The following is a 16,667-nucleotide window of genomic DNA, read 5'->3' on the forward strand; positions in this document are numbered from 1 at the left end:
ACCTCTTCCACTGGGTTCAAGCAATTCTTGTGCCTCAGCCTCCCAAGTAGCTGGAATTACAAGCATGCGCCACCACGCCTGGCTAATTTTTGTATTTTTAGTACAGACAGGGTTTCTCCATGGTGACCAGGCTGGTCTCAAACTCCTGACCTCAGGTGATCCGCCCACCTCTGCCTCCCGAAGTGCTACAATTACAGGCATGAGCCACTGCGCCCACCCCCCTTTGTTGACTTTTCTCATCCTCTGAGAAAGTTTCAGTAGAGGCCAGGACCTCCCTCAAGCGAATTGAATCTCCCTTTTGAACAACAAAAAGTAACAATATGACCCAGATGTGGTGGCTCACACCTGTGGTCCCAGCTACTCGGGAGGCTGAGGTGTGAGGATTGCTTGAGCCCAGGAGGTCAAGGCTACAGAGAGCTATAATCACACCACTTCACTCCAGCCTGGGGGACAAAGTGAAACCCTGTCTGAAAAAAAACAAAAAAAGAAAAAGAAAAAGAAACAATATGATCACAAAGTAGATATTCATGGTGTTTATTTTCAGTACTTTTTTTTTTGAAACGGAGTCTTGCTCTGTTGCCCAGGCTGGAGTGCAGTGGCATGATCTTGGCTCACTGCAACCTCCGCCTCCCGGGTTCAAGCGATTCTTCTGCCTCAGCCTCCCCAGTAGCGGGGACTATAGGCACGTCCCACTACGTCCAGCTAATTTTTTGTATTTTTTAGTAGAGATGGGGTTTCACTATGTTAGCCAGGATGGTCTCGATCTCCTGACCTTGTGATCCGCCTGCCTCGGGCTCCCAAAGTGTTGGGATTACGGGCATGAGCCACTGCACCTGGCCTTTTTTTTTTTTTTTTTGAGATGGAGTTTCGCTCTTGTTGCCCAGGTTGGAGTGCAATGGTGTGATCTCGGCTCACTGCAAGCTCCGACCCCTGGGTTCACGCCATTCTCCTGCCTCAGCCTTCCGAGTAGCTGAGAATACAGGCGCCCGCCACTATGCCCGGCTACTTTTTTGTATATTTAGTAGAGATGGGAGTTTCACTGTGTTAGCCAGGATGGTCTCGATCTCCTCCTGACTTTGTGATCCGCCCGCCTCAGCCTCCCAAAGTGCTGGGATTACAGGCGTGAGCCACCACGCCAGGCTTTTTTTTTTTTTTTTTTTTTGAGACCGAGTCTTGCTCTGTCGCCCAGGCTGGAGTGCAGTGGCATGATCTCGGCTCACTGCAAGCTCCACCTCCAAGGCTCACGCCATTCTCCAGCCTCAGCCTCCCGAGTAGCTGAGACTACAGGGGCCCGCCACCACACTCAGCTAATTTTTTTGTATTTTTAGTAGAGACGGGGTTTCACCATGTTAGCCAGGCTGGTCTTAAACTCCTAACCTCAGGCGATCCACCTGCCTCGGCCTCCCAAAGTGCTGGGAGTACAGGTATGAGCCACTTCGCCCGGCCTAAGCCACTGTGCCCGGCCTGATTTTGGACTTTTTAAAAATTTTATTATTATTATTATTTTTTGGTTTCTTTTTTTTGAGACAGGGTCTCACTCTGTCATCCAGGCTGGAGTGCAGTGATGGGATCATAGCTTGCTGCAGCCTCTACCTCCTGGGCTCAAGTGATCCTCCACCCTCAGCCTCCTGAGTAGCTGGGAGTACAGGCGTGCACAACCACACCTGGCTAATTTTTTTTTTTTTTTTTGTATATAGAGATGGGATTTTGCCAGGTTGACCAGGCTAGTCTTAAACTCCTGGACTCAAGAGATCCTCCTGCTTTGGCCTCCCAAGGTCCTTTTAGACTTTCGTCATTAGGTGCACACCTATGAGTGGGGCCTGCAGGCACGTGGCACTCAGAAGACGTTTATTTATTCTTTCAGAGGCTGAGGCTGCAGTGGCCACCCAGGAGACATCCACCGTCAGGCTAAAGGTCAGCTCCACAGCCGTAAGGACACAGCACACAACCACCCGGCCTGTTCCCGACACCTCCCAGCTGCCTGGGGCCACCCCTGGGCTCACCACAGCGGAGACAGTGACAACATCTCACCAAGGTAAAGGCTGGGCCCTCCCTGGGCCCCTCTTCACCTGGAGACGGGTCCCTTCAGTGGCCACGAACATTTTGGTCATGAGATGGAATCCAGGTGTCGTCCTCACTCCCTTGCTGACCTTCTCTCGCTTGGGCCATGTGTCTCTGGGGCCTCAGTTTCCCTATCTGTAAAGTGGGTCTAATAACAGTTCTTGCCCTCTTTGCAAGGATTAAATGGGCCAAATCATACGAGGAGCCAGGTCCTTCAGGCTCCTGGTTCCCAAAGTCAGCCACGCACAGTCTGGGTCCTGAAATTTTATCAAGGCACATTCGTTGCTTCAGCTTCAGGCATCTGCCCAAAAAGGCCAGGACTAAGGCAAGGAGAGGGAGGGATTCCTCAGTACACAGCTTTTCACAGAGGCTCCAAAAGGCTAAGGAATCCAGTAACATTTTAACACAATTTTACTTTTTTTTTTTTTTTTTTTTTTTGAGACAGAGTTTTGCTCTTGTTGCCCAGGCTGGAGTGCAGTGGCACGATCTAGGCTCACCACAACCTCTGGCTCCCGGGTTCAAGTGATTCTCCTGCCTCAGCCTCCCGAGTAGCTGGGATTACAGGCATGCGCCACCATGCCCGGCTAATTCTGTATTTTTAGTACAGAAGTGGCTTCTCTGTTGGTCAGGCTGGTTGTGAACTCCCAGCCTCAGGTGATCCACCCGCCTGAGCCTCCCAAAGTGAGTGCTGGGATTACAGGTGTGAGCCACCACACCTGGCCTTTTTTTTTTTTTTTTTTTTTTTTTCTTTGAGACAGAGTCTCGCTCTCGCCCATGCTGTAGTGCAGTGACGCAGTCTCGGCTCACTGTAACCGCCACTTCCCAGGTTTAAGCGATTCTTCTGCCTCAGCCTCCCAAGTGGAGTAGCTGGGACTACAGGCGCCCGCCACTATGCCTGGCTAATTTTTGTGATTTTAGTAGAGATGGGGTTTCACAATGTTGGCCAGGCTGGTCTCAAACTTCTGACCTCAAGTCATCTGCCCGCCTTGGTCCCCGCAAAGTGCTGGGATTATAGGCCTGAGCCACCACGCCTGGCCTACAATTTATTTTTGGTGGCTCACACCTGTAATCCCAGCACTTTGGGCGGCCAAGGCAGGAGAATGGCTTGAGCCCAGGAGTTCAAGTCCAGACTGGGCAACATAGCAAGACCCTATCTCTACTACAAAATAAATAATAAATAAACTAATATTTTTTTCTTTTAAAACCCAATTATTCAACATAGTAATGCAATATATTTAAAAAAATTTTTTTTTCTTTGAAACGGAGTCTCTCACTGTCACCCGGGCTGGAGTGCAGTGTCACCATCTCGGCTCACTGCAACCTCCGCCTCCCAGGTCCAAGCGATTCTCCTGCCTCAGCCTCCCAAGTAGCTGGGATTACAGGCGCCCACCACCATACCCAGCTAACATTTTTGTATTTTTAGTAGAGATGGGGTTTCACTATGTTGGGCAGGCTGGTCTCGAACTCCTGACCTCGTGATCTGCCCAAGGATTGGCGGCCTCCCAAAGTGCTGGGATTGCAGGTGTGAGCCACCACACCCGGCCAAAACTTTTTTATTTTTGTTTTTTTGGGACAGGGTCTCACTGTGTACCCCAGACTGGAGTGATAGAGTGCTGTCATGGCTCACTGCAGCCTCAACCTCCTTGGGCTCAGGTGATCTTCCCACTTCAGTCTCCCAGGTAGCTGGGACTACAGGCATGAGCCACCACACCCAGCTAATTTTTGAATTTTTTTGTAGAGACGGGGTTTCACCTTGTGGCCCAGACTTGTCTCCAACTCCAGGGCTCAAGCGATCTGCCCACCTTGGCCTCCCAAAGTGCTGAGATTAATGTAATTTAAAAAAAATTTTGGCCAGGCCTGGTGGCTCTTGCCTGTATTCCCAACACCTTGGGAGGCAAAGGCGGGCAGATCACTTGAGGTCAGGAGTTCGAGACTAGCCTGGCCAACATGGTGAAACCCCCTGTCTACCAAAAAAAAAACAAAAATTACCTGGGCATAGTGGTGGGCGCCTGTAATCCCCAGCTACTTGGGATGCTTAGGGTGGAGAATTGCTTGAACCTGGGAGGCAGAAGTTGCAGTGAGCCAAGATCATGCCACTGGACTCCAGCCTGAGTGACAGAGCAAAACTCTGTCTCCAAAAAAATTGTTTTGTTTGTTTGTTTGTTTTTTCAAATCATCACACTACAGCCAAGGCCTGGCCACTTACTTTTGTAAATAAAGTTTTATCGGAGCCAGTGGTCCAGTGAGGCCGAATCTTACAGGTGTAAGATTACAGCCTATCCTTGAAAATGTTGATATTTTGTTCATTGCGTGGTTTTTCATTAATTTAAATTTAAAAAAATAACTTATTAAAGGCTGGTGTGGAGGTGCACGCCTGCAGTCCTAGCTACTCCCAGAGGCTGAGGCGGGAGACTTGCTTGAGCCCAAGAGTTGAAGTCCAGCCTGGGCAACATAGCGAGACCCCCATCTCTAAAAATAAAAATAATGCATTAGAATATTATTGGATTCCTGGGCAGGGCACAGTGGCTCACACCTGTAATCCCAGCACTTTGGGAGGCTGAGGCGGGTGGATCACCTGAGGTCAGGAGTTTGAGACCAGCCTGGCCAACATGGTGAAGCCCCGTCTCTACTAAAAATACAAAAATTAGCCCGGCATGGTGGCGGGTGCCTGTAATCCCAGCTACTCGGGAGGCTGAAGCACGAGAATCGCTTGAATCCAGGAGGCGGAGGTTGCAGTGAGCTGAGATTGAGCCATTGCACTCCAGCCTGGAGGACAAGAGTGAAACTCCATTCCCCTCTGCAAAAAAAAGTAATATTATCAGATTCCTAAGCTTTTTGGCTCCCCCTTTAGTTTGGGGGCTGGGGTGAGTGTCTGACCTGGCCTCACTGTCCTCCCTGGATGTGATGAGACCCAGGCTTGGGTCAGGATGTCATTCGTTTGTCCACCAGAGGGCGCCCAAACTGCTTTGAGCTGCTGGGAAATGGTGCTCCTAGACTTTTAGCAAACAAACAAAAAAAATGGCACATCAGCAAATTTCAGACCATTCTTTTTTTTTTCCCAGAGTAGCTGAAACCTTTGTTCAGTTACAAGCAGGATAAAATGGAAACTGCCTGGGAGAGGCTGAGAAACCTTCTTGCTTGGGGGAGGTGGGGCACTGCTAGAATTAATCGCTTCACAGATCGGCCTATCCAGGACTCCTCAAATTTGGCAAAGAAGCCATTCATTCATTCATTCATTCATTTATGTAGAGACGAGGGGGGTCTGGCTATATTGCCTAGACTGGTCTCAAATTCCTGGCCTCAAGTGATCCTCCTGCCTTGGTCTCCTAATGTGCTGCGATTACAGGCATGAGCCACCATGCCTAGCTCTAGTGGACTTGAAATGTTGCCTTGCCCAGGGTCCTTATGTTGAATGGCCCAGGTCCACTTGCATGGTTCTGTACCAAGGTTAACCCCATCCCATAATGCCTGGGACAGTTGATGCAGGACAACAGCTGCTGTGCCATTCAACCTCAGGAATGAGCAGGCTGGGCACTGTGGGGTCTGAAGGTGGCTCCCCTGTCCCCTTCAAAATACCCTCTTTTTTTCTTTTCTTTCTTTTTTTTTTTTTTTTTGAGATGAAGTCTTGCTCTGTTGCCCAGGCTAGAGTGCAGTGGTGCGATCTCAGCTCACCGCAACCTCTGCTTCCCAGGTTCAGACGATTCTCCTGCCTCAGCCTCCTGAGTAGCTGGGATTACAGGCGCCCACCACCACGCCTGGCTAATTTTTGTATTTTTAGTAGAGACAGGGTTTCACCGTGTTGGCCAGGCTGGTCTTGAACTCCTGACCTCAGGCAACCTGCCCACCTTAGCCTCCCAAAGTGCTGGGATTACAGGTTTGAGCCACTGGACCTGGCCTTTTTTTTTTTTTTTTTTTTTTTTTGAGAGGGAGTCTCACTCTGTTGCCCAGGCTGGAGTGCAATGGCGCAATCTTGACTCACTGCAACTCCATTTCCCGGGTTCAAGTGATTCTCCTCCCTCAGCCTCCCGAGTAGCTGGGATTACAGGTGCGTGTCACCATGCCCAGCTAATTTTGTATTTTTAGTAGAGACAGGGTTTCACTATGTTAATCAGGCTGGTCTCGAACTCCTGACCTTAGGTGATCTGCCCGCCTCAGCCTCCCAAAGTGTTGGGATTACAGGTGTGAGCCACCGCGCCCGGACCAAAATATGCTCATTTTAATAAAATGCAGAAGTAGGTTGACAAAAATTTCACCTGCGACCTTGTCAACCACCTAGAATGAAAGCCTCTGCAGCCCTCCCCTAAAGACTCATCAATGTGAGGCTCAAGAACCTTCTTAGTCTGGGCTCGGTGGCTCATTCCAGTAATCCCCGCACTTTGGAAGGCTGAGGCAGGAGGATCACTTGAGGTCAGGAGTTCAAGACCAGCCTGGGCAACATAGCCAGACGCCTGTTTCTATCCCCCCCAAAAAGAACCTTCTTAAACCGGAATTGAGTCCCACAACCTCGATAACTCACAAATAAGCCCGTGTGGCCTCTCGCAGACTCGGGAAATTCTCCAAGTGCCCAGGGAGATGTCCCGGGCACTTTCCTGGCCGTGACCGCCGTCCTCGGCCTGCTCCATTTCTTGGTGGCCTTCCTTTAGAGCTGGGCCTCACTCTCGCTTCTCTCCTGCAGCTCTGGGCGACGTTGCTGGCAGAGGAAATGAGAAGCAGCCCAGGAGCGTGGGGGCTCTGTCCATCGTCCTCCCCATCGGTAAGCGCGGGCCGGTCCCCCAGCGTCCCCCAGGTCACAGCCTCCTGCAATGTGACCTCGTGCCTGGCCGGTTGGGCCTGTTCACCGTTTCTCCCGGACGGAGAACAGCCTCACTGAGTGTCCTTTATCACCCCCACGGCCTCTCCCGGCTTGGGGCTGACAGTGACAAGATCAGACAGTTAAGGGGTTAGATGGAGAATGTGGAGCTGGGACCTGTGCTGTGGAATAGCCCCACCGAGACTTGAGTGCCTTCTGGGGAATTGGTTCCCTTGCAGGGGGCTGTGTGGAGAGGTGCGCTCTCCCTGCCTCACTCGTGCTCATCCTAACTCGGTTACCATCACATCTCTTTTTTCTTTTTTTCTTAAATTTTAAGAAAAAAGAAATTTAATTTTTTTGAGAGACAGAGTCTTGCTCTGTCACCCAGGCTGGAGTACAGTGGTGCAATCATGCCTCGCTGCAGCCTCAATGTCTGGGCTCAAGCGATCCTCCCACCTCAGCCTCCTGAGTAGCTGGTGCAAGCCAGTGTACCCCAGTTCCTATTTCTTAAAAAGTCACAGCCCTGTGTGTGGCTAATCCTGGACAGAAATCTGGAAGAAGTCAGCTACTTCTGGGGTGTGGCTCACCCAGTGGGCTTCAGGTTAGATATTTCTTATACTTATGAGGCTGGTGCGGTGGCTTATGCCTGTAATCCCAGCACTTTGGGAGGCTGAGGTGGGTGGATTGCTTGGGCTCAGGAGTTCAAGACCAACCTGGGCAACATGGCGAAACCCTGTTTCTAGAAAAGGTACAAAAATTAGCTGGGCAGGTGGCACGTGCCTGTGGTACCAGCTACTTGAGGGCCTGAGGCAGGAGGATCGCCTGAACCTGGGAGGTCGAGGTTGCAGTGAACTGAGGTCGTGTCACTGCACTCCAGCCTGGCGACAGAGCAAGACCCCATCTCAAAAAAAAAAAAAAAAAAAGAAAAAAAAAATTCTTATGCATAGATTTGCCTCTTTTCTGTTTGTTTGTTTTTTCTTTTTGGTGTTTTTTTTTTTTTTGAGATGGAGTCTCACTCTGTCGCCCAGGCTGGAGTGCAGTGGCTCAACCTCAGCTCACTGCAACCTCTGCCTCCTGGGTTCAAGCAATTCTCCTGCCTCAGCCTCCTGAGTAGCTGGGACTACAGGCGCCCGCCACCATGCCCAGCTAATTTTTGTATTTTTAGTAGAGACTGACTGGGTTTCATCATGTTGGCCAGGCTGGTCTCGATCTCTTGACCTCATGATCCACCCGCCTCAGCCTCCCAAAGTGCTGGGATTACAGGCGTGAGCCACCGGGCCCAGGCCGCAAGGCGATCTCTAAACAAACATAAAAGACCAGGAGTCCAGGTTATGGTACGATGCCCGTGTTTTCGCTCCAGCCACGGAGCTGGGTCTCTGGTCTCGGGGGCAGCTGTGTGACAGAGCATGCCTCTCCCTACAGTGCTCCTTGTCTTCCTCTGCCTGGGGGCCTTCCTCCTGTGGAAGAACTGGCGGCTTAAGAACATCAACAGCATCAACTTTGACAACCCCGTCTATCAGAAGACCACAGAGGATGAGGTCCACATTTGCCGCAACCAGGATGGCTACAGCTATCCCTCGGTGAGTGACCCTGTCTAGAAGGCCAGAGCCCATGGCGGCCCCCTCCCAGCTGGAGGCATATGATCCTCAAGGGACCAGGCCGAGGCTTCCCCAGCCCTCCAGATCGAGGACAGCATTAGGTGAATGCTTCTGTGCACTCATTCAGAATGTCAGCGGACAATGGCCTCGGTGGTGTAGAGGAATGTTGGATAAGCAAATAGAGCTCCATCAGATGGTGACGGAGCAAAGAAAGTCAAAAGGCTGGGTGCGGTGGCTCATGCCTGTAATCCCAGCACTTTGGGAGGTCGAGGCTGGCGGATCACCTGAAGTCAGGAGTTTGAGACCAGCCTGTCCATCGTGACAAAACCCCGTCTCTATTAAAAATACAAAAAATTAGCCGGGCGTGGTAGTGGGCGCCTGTAATCCCAGCTACTTGGGAGGCCGAGGTAGAAAAATCACTTGAACCTAGGAGGCAGAGGTTGCAGTGAGCCGAGATTGCGCCACTGCACTCCAGCCCAGGCGGCAAGAGCAAAACTCCATCTCAAAAAAAAAAAAAGGACTTCAGAGGTGGGGCACAGTGGTTCACACATGTGATCCCAGAACTTGGGGAGGCTGAGGCAGGAGAATCACCTGAGCTCAGAGTTCAAGACCATCCTGGGCAGCAGAGTAAGACCCCATCTCTTCAAAAAATAAAAATTTAGCCTAGTGTGGTGATGAGCACCTAGTTCCAGCTACTAGGGAGGCTAAGGCAGGAGGATTACTTGAGGCTAAGGCAGGAGATCACGACTGCAGTGAGTTGTGATTGTGCCACTGCACTCCAGCCTGGGTGACAGAGCAAGACCCTGTCTCTTAAAAAAGAAAAAAAAAAATTCAAAGAAGGGTTTCCAGAGGGCCGGGAGGGAGGAAGGGAGAGGAGGTGTTTTATTTTTTTGTTTTTATTTTTTATTTTGAGGCAGAGTCTCTCTCTGTCGCCCAGGCTGGAGTGCAGTGCCGTGATCTTGGCTCACTGCAACTTCTGCCTCCTGGGTTCAAGCAATTCTCATGCCTCAGCCTCAGCCTCCTGAGTAGCTGGGATTACAACACTATGCCCGGGTAATTTTTGTGTTTTTAGTAGAGACGAGGTTTCACCATGTTGCCCAGACTGGTCTCGAACTCCTGACCTCAAGTGATCCACCCGCCTTGGCCTCCCCACGTGCTGGGATTGCGGGCGTGAGCCACTGTGCCCGCCTTGATCTTTAGACAAGGGGTTTAGGGTAGGTAGGCTTCTCTGAGCCAGGAGAACAGCCTGTGCGAAGTCCCTGAGGCTGGACTGTGCCTGTTGGGTTTGAGGCTGTTGTAGCTGGAGCAAAGAGAGAGAGGGGTAAAAAGGCAGGAGGCGACCAGGCAGGTTGTGCAGAGCCTTGTGGGCCACTGGGGAGGACTTTGGCTTTTGCCCTGAAAGCGGTGGGAAGTGACTGAATCAGGCACTCACCGTCTCCCTCTGGCGGCTCCTGGGGGAACATGCTTGGGGATCAGGCTGGGGGAGGCTGCCAGGCCCAGGAGGTGAGACGTAGGTGGCCTCTGGCCGCGTTTCCTGAATGCTGGACTGATAGTTTCCGCTGTTTACCATTTGTTGGCAGAGACAGATGGTCAGTCTGGAGGATGACGTGGCGTGAACATCTGCCTGGAGTCCCGTCCCTGCCCAGAACCCTTCCTGAGACCTCGCCGGCCTTGTTTTATTCAAAGACAGAGAAGACCAAAGCATTGCCTGCCAGAGCTTTGTTTTATATATTTATTCATCTGGGAGGCAGAACAGGCTTCGGACAGTGCCCATGCAATGGCTTGGGTTGGGATTTTGGTTTCTTCCTTTCCTTGTGAAGGAGAAGAGAAACAGGCCCAGGGGGGCCAGGATGACACCTCCATTTCTCTCCAGGAAGTTTTGAGTTTCTCTCCACCGTGACACAATCCTCAAACATGGAAGATGAAAGGGCAGGGGACGTCAGGCCCAGAGAAGCAAGTGGCTGTCAACACACGACAGCAGATGCCACCAACGGGACCCCCCGGCCTTGCCTCATCCACCAATCTCTAAGCCGAACCCCTAAACTCAGGAGTCAGCGTGTTTACCTCTTCTATGCAAGCCTTGCTAGACAGCCAAGTTAGCCTTTGCCCTGTCACCCCCAAATCATCACCCACCCAGTGTCTTTCAAGCTGGGTTTGTACCTTCCTTAAGCCAGGAAAGGGATTCATGGCGTCGGAACTGATCTGGCTGAATCCGTGGTGGCATCGAGACCAAACTCATTCACCAAATGATGCCACTTCCCAGAGGGAGAGCCTGAGTCACCGGTCACCCTTAATATTTATTAAGTGCCTGAGACACCCGGTTACCTTGGCCGTGAGGACACGTGGCCTGCACCCAGGTGTGGCTGTCAGGACGCCAGCCTGGTGCCCGTCCTCCCCACCGCTACCCACTTCCATTCCCGTGGTCTCCTTGCACTTTCTCAGTTCAGAGTTGTACACTGTGTAAATTTGGCATTTGTGTTATTATTTTGCACTGTTTTCTGTCGTGTGTGTTGGGATGGGATCCCTGGCCAGGGAAAGCCTATGTCAATGAATGCCAGGGACAGAGAGGGGCAGGTTGACCGGGACTTCAAAGCCGTGATCGTGAATATCGAGAACTGCCATTGTCTTCTTTATGTCCGCCCACCTAGTGCTTCCACTTCTACGCAAATGCCTCCAAGCCATTCACTTCCCTTAGCTTGTCTTGATGGGTATGCGTTTAAAACATGCACGGTGAGGCCGGGCGCAGTGGCTCACGCCTGTAATCCCAGCACTTTGGGAGGCCTAGGCGGGCGGATCACCTGAGGTCAGGAGTTCGAGACCAGCCATGGCCAACATGGTGAAACTCTGTCTTTACTAAAAATGCAAAAGTTAGCCGGGTGTGGTGGCGCGTGCCTGTAATCCCAGCTACTCGGGAGCTGGCTGAGGCAGGAGAATCGCTTGAACCCAGGAGGCGGAGGTTGCAGTGAGCTGAGATTGTGCTATTGCGCTCCAGCCTGGATGACAAGAGTGAAACTCGTCTCAAAAAAAAAACCATGCATGGTGCATCAGCAGCCCATGGCCTCTGGCCAGGCATGGCGAGGCTGGGGTGGGAGGATGGTTTGAGCTCAGGCATTTGAGGCTGCCGTGAGCTATGATTATGCCACTGCTTTCCAGCCTAGGCAACATAGTAAGACCCCATCTCTTAAAAAATGAATTTGGCCAGACACAGGTGCCTCACGCCTGTAATCCCAGCACTTTGGGAGGCTGAGTTAGAAGGATCACTTGAGTTCAGGAGTTGGAGACCAGGCCTGAGCAACAAAGCAAGATCCCATCTCTACAAAAATCAAAAAGTTAAAAATCAGCTGGGTACGGTGGCGTGTGCCTGTGATCCCAGCTACTTGGGAGGCTGAAGCAGGAGGATCGCCTGAGCCCAGGAGGTGGAGGTTGCAGTGAGCCATGATCGAGCCACAGCACTCCAGCCTGGGCAACAGATGAAGACCCTATTTCATAAATACAACTATAAAAAAAATAAATAAATCCTCCAGTCTGGATCGTTTGACAGGACTTCAGGTTCTTTCTGAAATTACCGTAAGTGTTACTGTTGCACTGATGTCCGGAGACAGTGACAGCCTCCGTCAGACTCCCGCGTGAAGGTGTCACAAGGGATTGGCGATTGTCCCCAGGGACGAAACACTGTGTCCCCCCAATGCAGGGAGCCGTGATAAGCCTTTCTGGTTTCAGAGCACGTAAATGCGTCCCTGTACAGATAGTGGGGGTTTTTTGTTATGTTTGCACTTTGTATATTGGTTGAAACTGTTATCACTTATATATATATATATATATACATATATATAAAATCTATTTATTTTTGCAAACCCTGGTTGCTGTATTTGTTCAGTGACTATTCTTGGGGCCCTGTGTAGGGGGTTATTGTCTCTGAAATGCCTCTTCTTTATGTACAAAGATTATTTGCACAAACTGGACTGTGTGCAACGCTTTTTGGGAGAATGATGTCCCCAATGTATGTATGAGTGGCTTCTGGGAGATGGGTGTCACTTTTTAAACCACTGTATAGAAGGTTTTTGTAGCCTGAATGTCTTACTGTGATCAATTAAATTTCCTAAATGAACCAATTTGTCTAAACTCGATGCACGTTCTTCTGTTCGCTCGCTTCTTTTTTTTTTTTTTTTTTTTTTTTTTTTTCCTGAGATGGAGCCTGGCTCTGTCGCCCCTGGCTGGAGTGCAGTGGCATGATCTCGGCTTACTGCAAGCTCCACCTCCCAGGTTCAAGCAATTCTCCTGCCTCAGCCCCCCTAGTAGCTAGGATTACAGGTGAGTGCCACCACGCCCGGCTAATTTTTTTTTTTTTTTTGAGACAGAGTCTTGCTCTGTCACCCAGGCTGGAGTGCAGTGGCGTGATCTCGGCTCATTGCAAGCTCCGCCTCCCAGGTTAACGCCATTCTCCTGCCTCAGCCTCCTGAGTAGCTGGGGCCACAGGCTCCCACCACCACGCCTGGCTAATTTTTTTTGTATTTTTAGTAGAGACGGGGTTTCACCATGTTAGCCAGGATGGTCTCGATCTCCTGACCTCGTGATCCGCCCCCTTCGGCCTCCCAAAGTGCTGAGATTACAGGCGTGAGGCACCACGCATGGCCAACACTAATTTTTTTGTTTTTTTAGGTGGAGTCTCGCTCTGTCGCCCAGGCTGGAGTGCAGTGATCTCTGCTCACTGCAAGCTCCGCCTCCCGGGTTCAAGCGATTCTCCTGCCTCAGCCTCCTGAGTTGCTGGGATTACAGGCGCATACCCGGCTAATTTTTATATTTTCAGTAGAGATGGGGTTTGCCATGTTGGCCAGGCTATTCTTGAACTCTTGACCTCAAGTCGTCTACCGCCTCGGCCTCCCAAAATGCTAGGATTACGGGTGTGAGTCACCACATCAAGCCAAATGTTACTTCGTTAGAGAAACTCGCCCTGAAGAAAACTTCCTTCCTGCCAGTCGCTTTTCTGTCCCCATACTCTGTTTAATATTCTTCTAGAATATTCTTCTAAAATGTAGCAATTTTTTGTATCTATTCTAAAAATGGAGGCCAAGGAAGGCAGATCACTTGAGGTCAGGAGTTTGAGACTAGCCTGGCCAACATGGTGAAACCATGTCTCTACTAAAAAGGGTAAGATTTTGAGGCTGCAGTGAGCTATGACTGCGCCATTGCACTCCACGCTGGGCAACAGAGCGAGACACCATCTCAATTTAAAAAAAAAAAAAAAGCAGGGTGCAGTGGCTCACGCCTGTAATCCCAACACTTTGGGAGGCCAAGGCGGGCGGATCACAAGGTCAGGAGTTCGAGACCAGCCTGCCCAACATAGTGAAATCCCGTCTCTACTAAAAATACAAAAAAATTAGCCGGGCATGCTGGCGGGTGACTGTAATCCCCAGCTACTTGGGAGGCTGAGGCAGGAGAATCTCTTGAACCCGGGAGGCAGAGGTTGCAGTGAGCCGAGATTGCACCATAAAAAATGTTCAAGATTAAACACGGGGACAGTGAGGTAACCCAGAAATAAGCAACAGCAGAAAGCGCCACCACCACAAAACCAGGAGAGGGAAGACGTGGTTTCTGGAGCCTGGGAGCTGGTGAGAGCCAGAAACTCACAGGAGGGAAAGAACTGCTGCAGACGTGGTCCCCGGCAGAGCAAGGCGGGGAAGAGCCCAGCCTGTCCCCCGCTCCGGGCTCTATTTCCCACCAGTGCCTCCCACAGGCTGAACCCAACAGGGACAGGCTGATGAAGCCCAGGCAATGGTTCCTTACTGGGTGGATCGAAGGAGGGACAGGGTTGGCCCAGGGGTGACACGACACTGGGGTGGTTAGGTCCACAAACGTGGCTCATGCCTGTAATCCCAGCACCTTGAGAAGCTGAGGCAGGAGGGTTGCTTGAGCCCAGGAATTCAAGAGCAGTCTGGGCAACATAGCAAGACCCCATCTCTAAAAAACGTTTTTAAATTTCTGGGCGCAGTGGCTCATGCCTATAATCCCAGCACTCTGGGAGGCCGAGGTAGGCGGATCACCTGAGGTCAGGAGTTCAAGACCAGCCTGGCCAAAATGGCAAAACCCCGCCTCTACTAAAAATACAAAAATTAGTTGGGCGTGGTGGCGCATGCCTGTAATCCCAGCTACTCGGGAGGCTGAGGCAGAAGAATCGCTTGAACCCGGGAGGCTGAGGTTGCAGTGAGCCAAGATCGCGCCGCTGCACTCCAGCCTGACAGAGCGAGACACTGCGTCAAAAAAACAGACAACAACAACAACAAAAGTTTTAAAATTACCTACCGGATGCGATGGCGCACACCTGTAGTCCCAGCTTCTTGGGAAGCTGAGGTGGGAGGATCTCTTGAGCCCAGGTCTTTGGGAGGCCAAGGTGGGTGGATCACCTGAGGTTGGGGGTTTGAGACCAGCCTGACCAACATGAAGAAACCCCATCTCTACTAAAAATACAAAATTAGCTGGGTGTGGTAGCGCATGCCTGTAATCCCAGCTACTTGGGAGGCTGAGGTAGGAGAATCACTTGAACCTGGGAGGAAGCTGGGAGGAAGCTGGGAGGTTTCGGTGAGCCGAGATTGCACCATTGCACTCCAGCCTGGGCAACAAGAGTGAAACTGTCTCAAAAAAACAAAACAAAACAACAAAAATCCAAAAAGAGCAGACTGACCAGGCCGTCTGGGTTCATATCCTGGCTCTGCCACTGACTCGCTGGGTGACGGGCACCTCAGAGCCTCAGTTTCCCCACCCGACAATGGAGACAAAGCTAATATCCCCCTCCCCAGGGGCTCTGGAAGTGGGACAGGATGGGGCTGCGCAGGCGCTCGGAGACAAAGGCAGGGCCTGTCATCTTTCCCGCATCCACAGGGTGGCACTTCCTTCCTGCCTTCCGCCTTTTGTTTTGGGACGCTTCCAAAACGCCCCTGGGAGGGAAAACTGAGCAGCCCACACAGGAAGCGTCCCGGAGCCTGCACACAGGCGCTCGATAATTGCTTGATTGACGAAATTGGTGCTCAACCAAGTGGCAAACAGGATAAGCGGGCTCAGATGGCCAGGAAAACGGGAGGGCCTGGGAGGTGGCGGCTCGAGGGTGCTGAGACAGACGGGAGGGTGGGCAGGACCGGGGTGCATCCCCAGGCAGGGGTGGGGACTGGGAGCACAGCACGGGTGGGGCATGGCCCAGAGGAGAGGCCAGAGGTGATGGAAGGTTCTGGTATTCGGCCTTGGCTGCGGCATTGGGAGCCTGTACCAGGGCTTTGAGGGTGACACAGACATGCAGACATTCAGAGTTTCCTGACAATCCATTGTTCTGCCCTGATGGTCGCCGAAGGGAAGGAGGGTGACAGCCACCCATTTTACAGAGAGAAATAGGAGGCTTGGGTCACTGTGGCTGGATTCTGATCCTCGCCAGTTCCAGTTCTCTGGCTCAGAACGGGGCCCTGGTTAAATGCGCTGCTGGCTCCCTGGTCTATAGGCTCAGCACCCACCCACCCACTTATCCTGCAGGGCTGGGGGCAGCCTGAAGCTTGGGGAACGCCACCCCTGCAGGCTGGTGGTCCTGTCCTGTCTCCGCAGGCTCAACAGCTCTGGCCAGGACAGGGTGGAAGGTGGGAGGAATTTGTCCCACTCCCAGCAAGTCTGACACCCACAACTAGTGTCCCCTGCTGTCCCTCCCCTTCTCCTGTCCCCAGGCCGTTCCCCTTCCAGCAGCCGGAGGCATCCCAGACCACAGCTGTCTGCAGTGAGTCAGCCTGGAGCCTCTGGGCTGAGCCGCGGCTGCCGGAGGGAGGTGGGGAGAGGGGTGCAGGTTGCCCTGCCCTGCAGCTGGCCCTAGTCTAGTCCTCCCCCACCCCCCTAGTCTGGGGTCAGCACCCTCCTCCTTGCAGGCTGTGATTTTCCATGATGATGAAGGAATAAAAAAGCCACTGAGGGTTCTGAGTGGGAGTCCCTGGTCCCCATCACCCCACTGAGCACGGCCGCTGGGGTTTCCTGGCAACTTTCTGCTCCATCCGGAGCCGTCCCTTCCCTGGGCTGGGCTGCTCTGGGGCTGTTCCTGGGATGGGGAGTGGGGAGCTTGGGAGTAAATAGTGACATCAGCCACCTAGACAGGCGAGGCCACTGTGTCAAGGGGCCGTGTCAGGTTCCCTTCTCCCAGAGCTGGGGCTTGTCTTGGAATCGGAAAATTCTCCCCACATTGCCCTGTGGACTGC

The 16,667-nt window shown here is 52.0% G+C and overlaps 1 protein-coding gene across 2 annotated transcripts in view; it reads left to right on the forward strand.

The window, feature by feature from the left end:
* The window catches only part of LDLR (low density lipoprotein receptor), a 44,147-nt gene extending 31,587 nt beyond the window's left edge, over window positions 1-12,560 (forward strand). For both annotated transcript variants that reach the window (XM_054463952.2, XM_063657826.1), the window contains exons 15-18: window positions 1,865-2,035; window positions 6,737-6,814; window positions 8,273-8,430; window positions 10,029-12,560. In XM_054463952.2, coding sequence (XP_054319927.2) covers window positions 1,865-2,035; window positions 6,737-6,814; window positions 8,273-8,430; window positions 10,029-10,064 — 443 coding nt within the window. In that variant the 3' untranslated portion in view covers window positions 10,065-12,560. The remainder of the gene's footprint in view (window positions 1-1,864; window positions 2,036-6,736; window positions 6,815-8,272; window positions 8,431-10,028) is intronic.
* Window positions 12,561-16,667: the final 4,107 nt, after the last annotated feature.

Source organism: Pongo pygmaeus, chromosome 20 (genome assembly GCF_028885625.2).
Source record: "Pongo pygmaeus isolate AG05252 chromosome 20, NHGRI_mPonPyg2-v2.0_pri, whole genome shotgun sequence".
NCBI classification, from domain to species: Eukaryota; Metazoa; Chordata; class Mammalia; order Primates; family Hominidae; genus Pongo; species Pongo pygmaeus.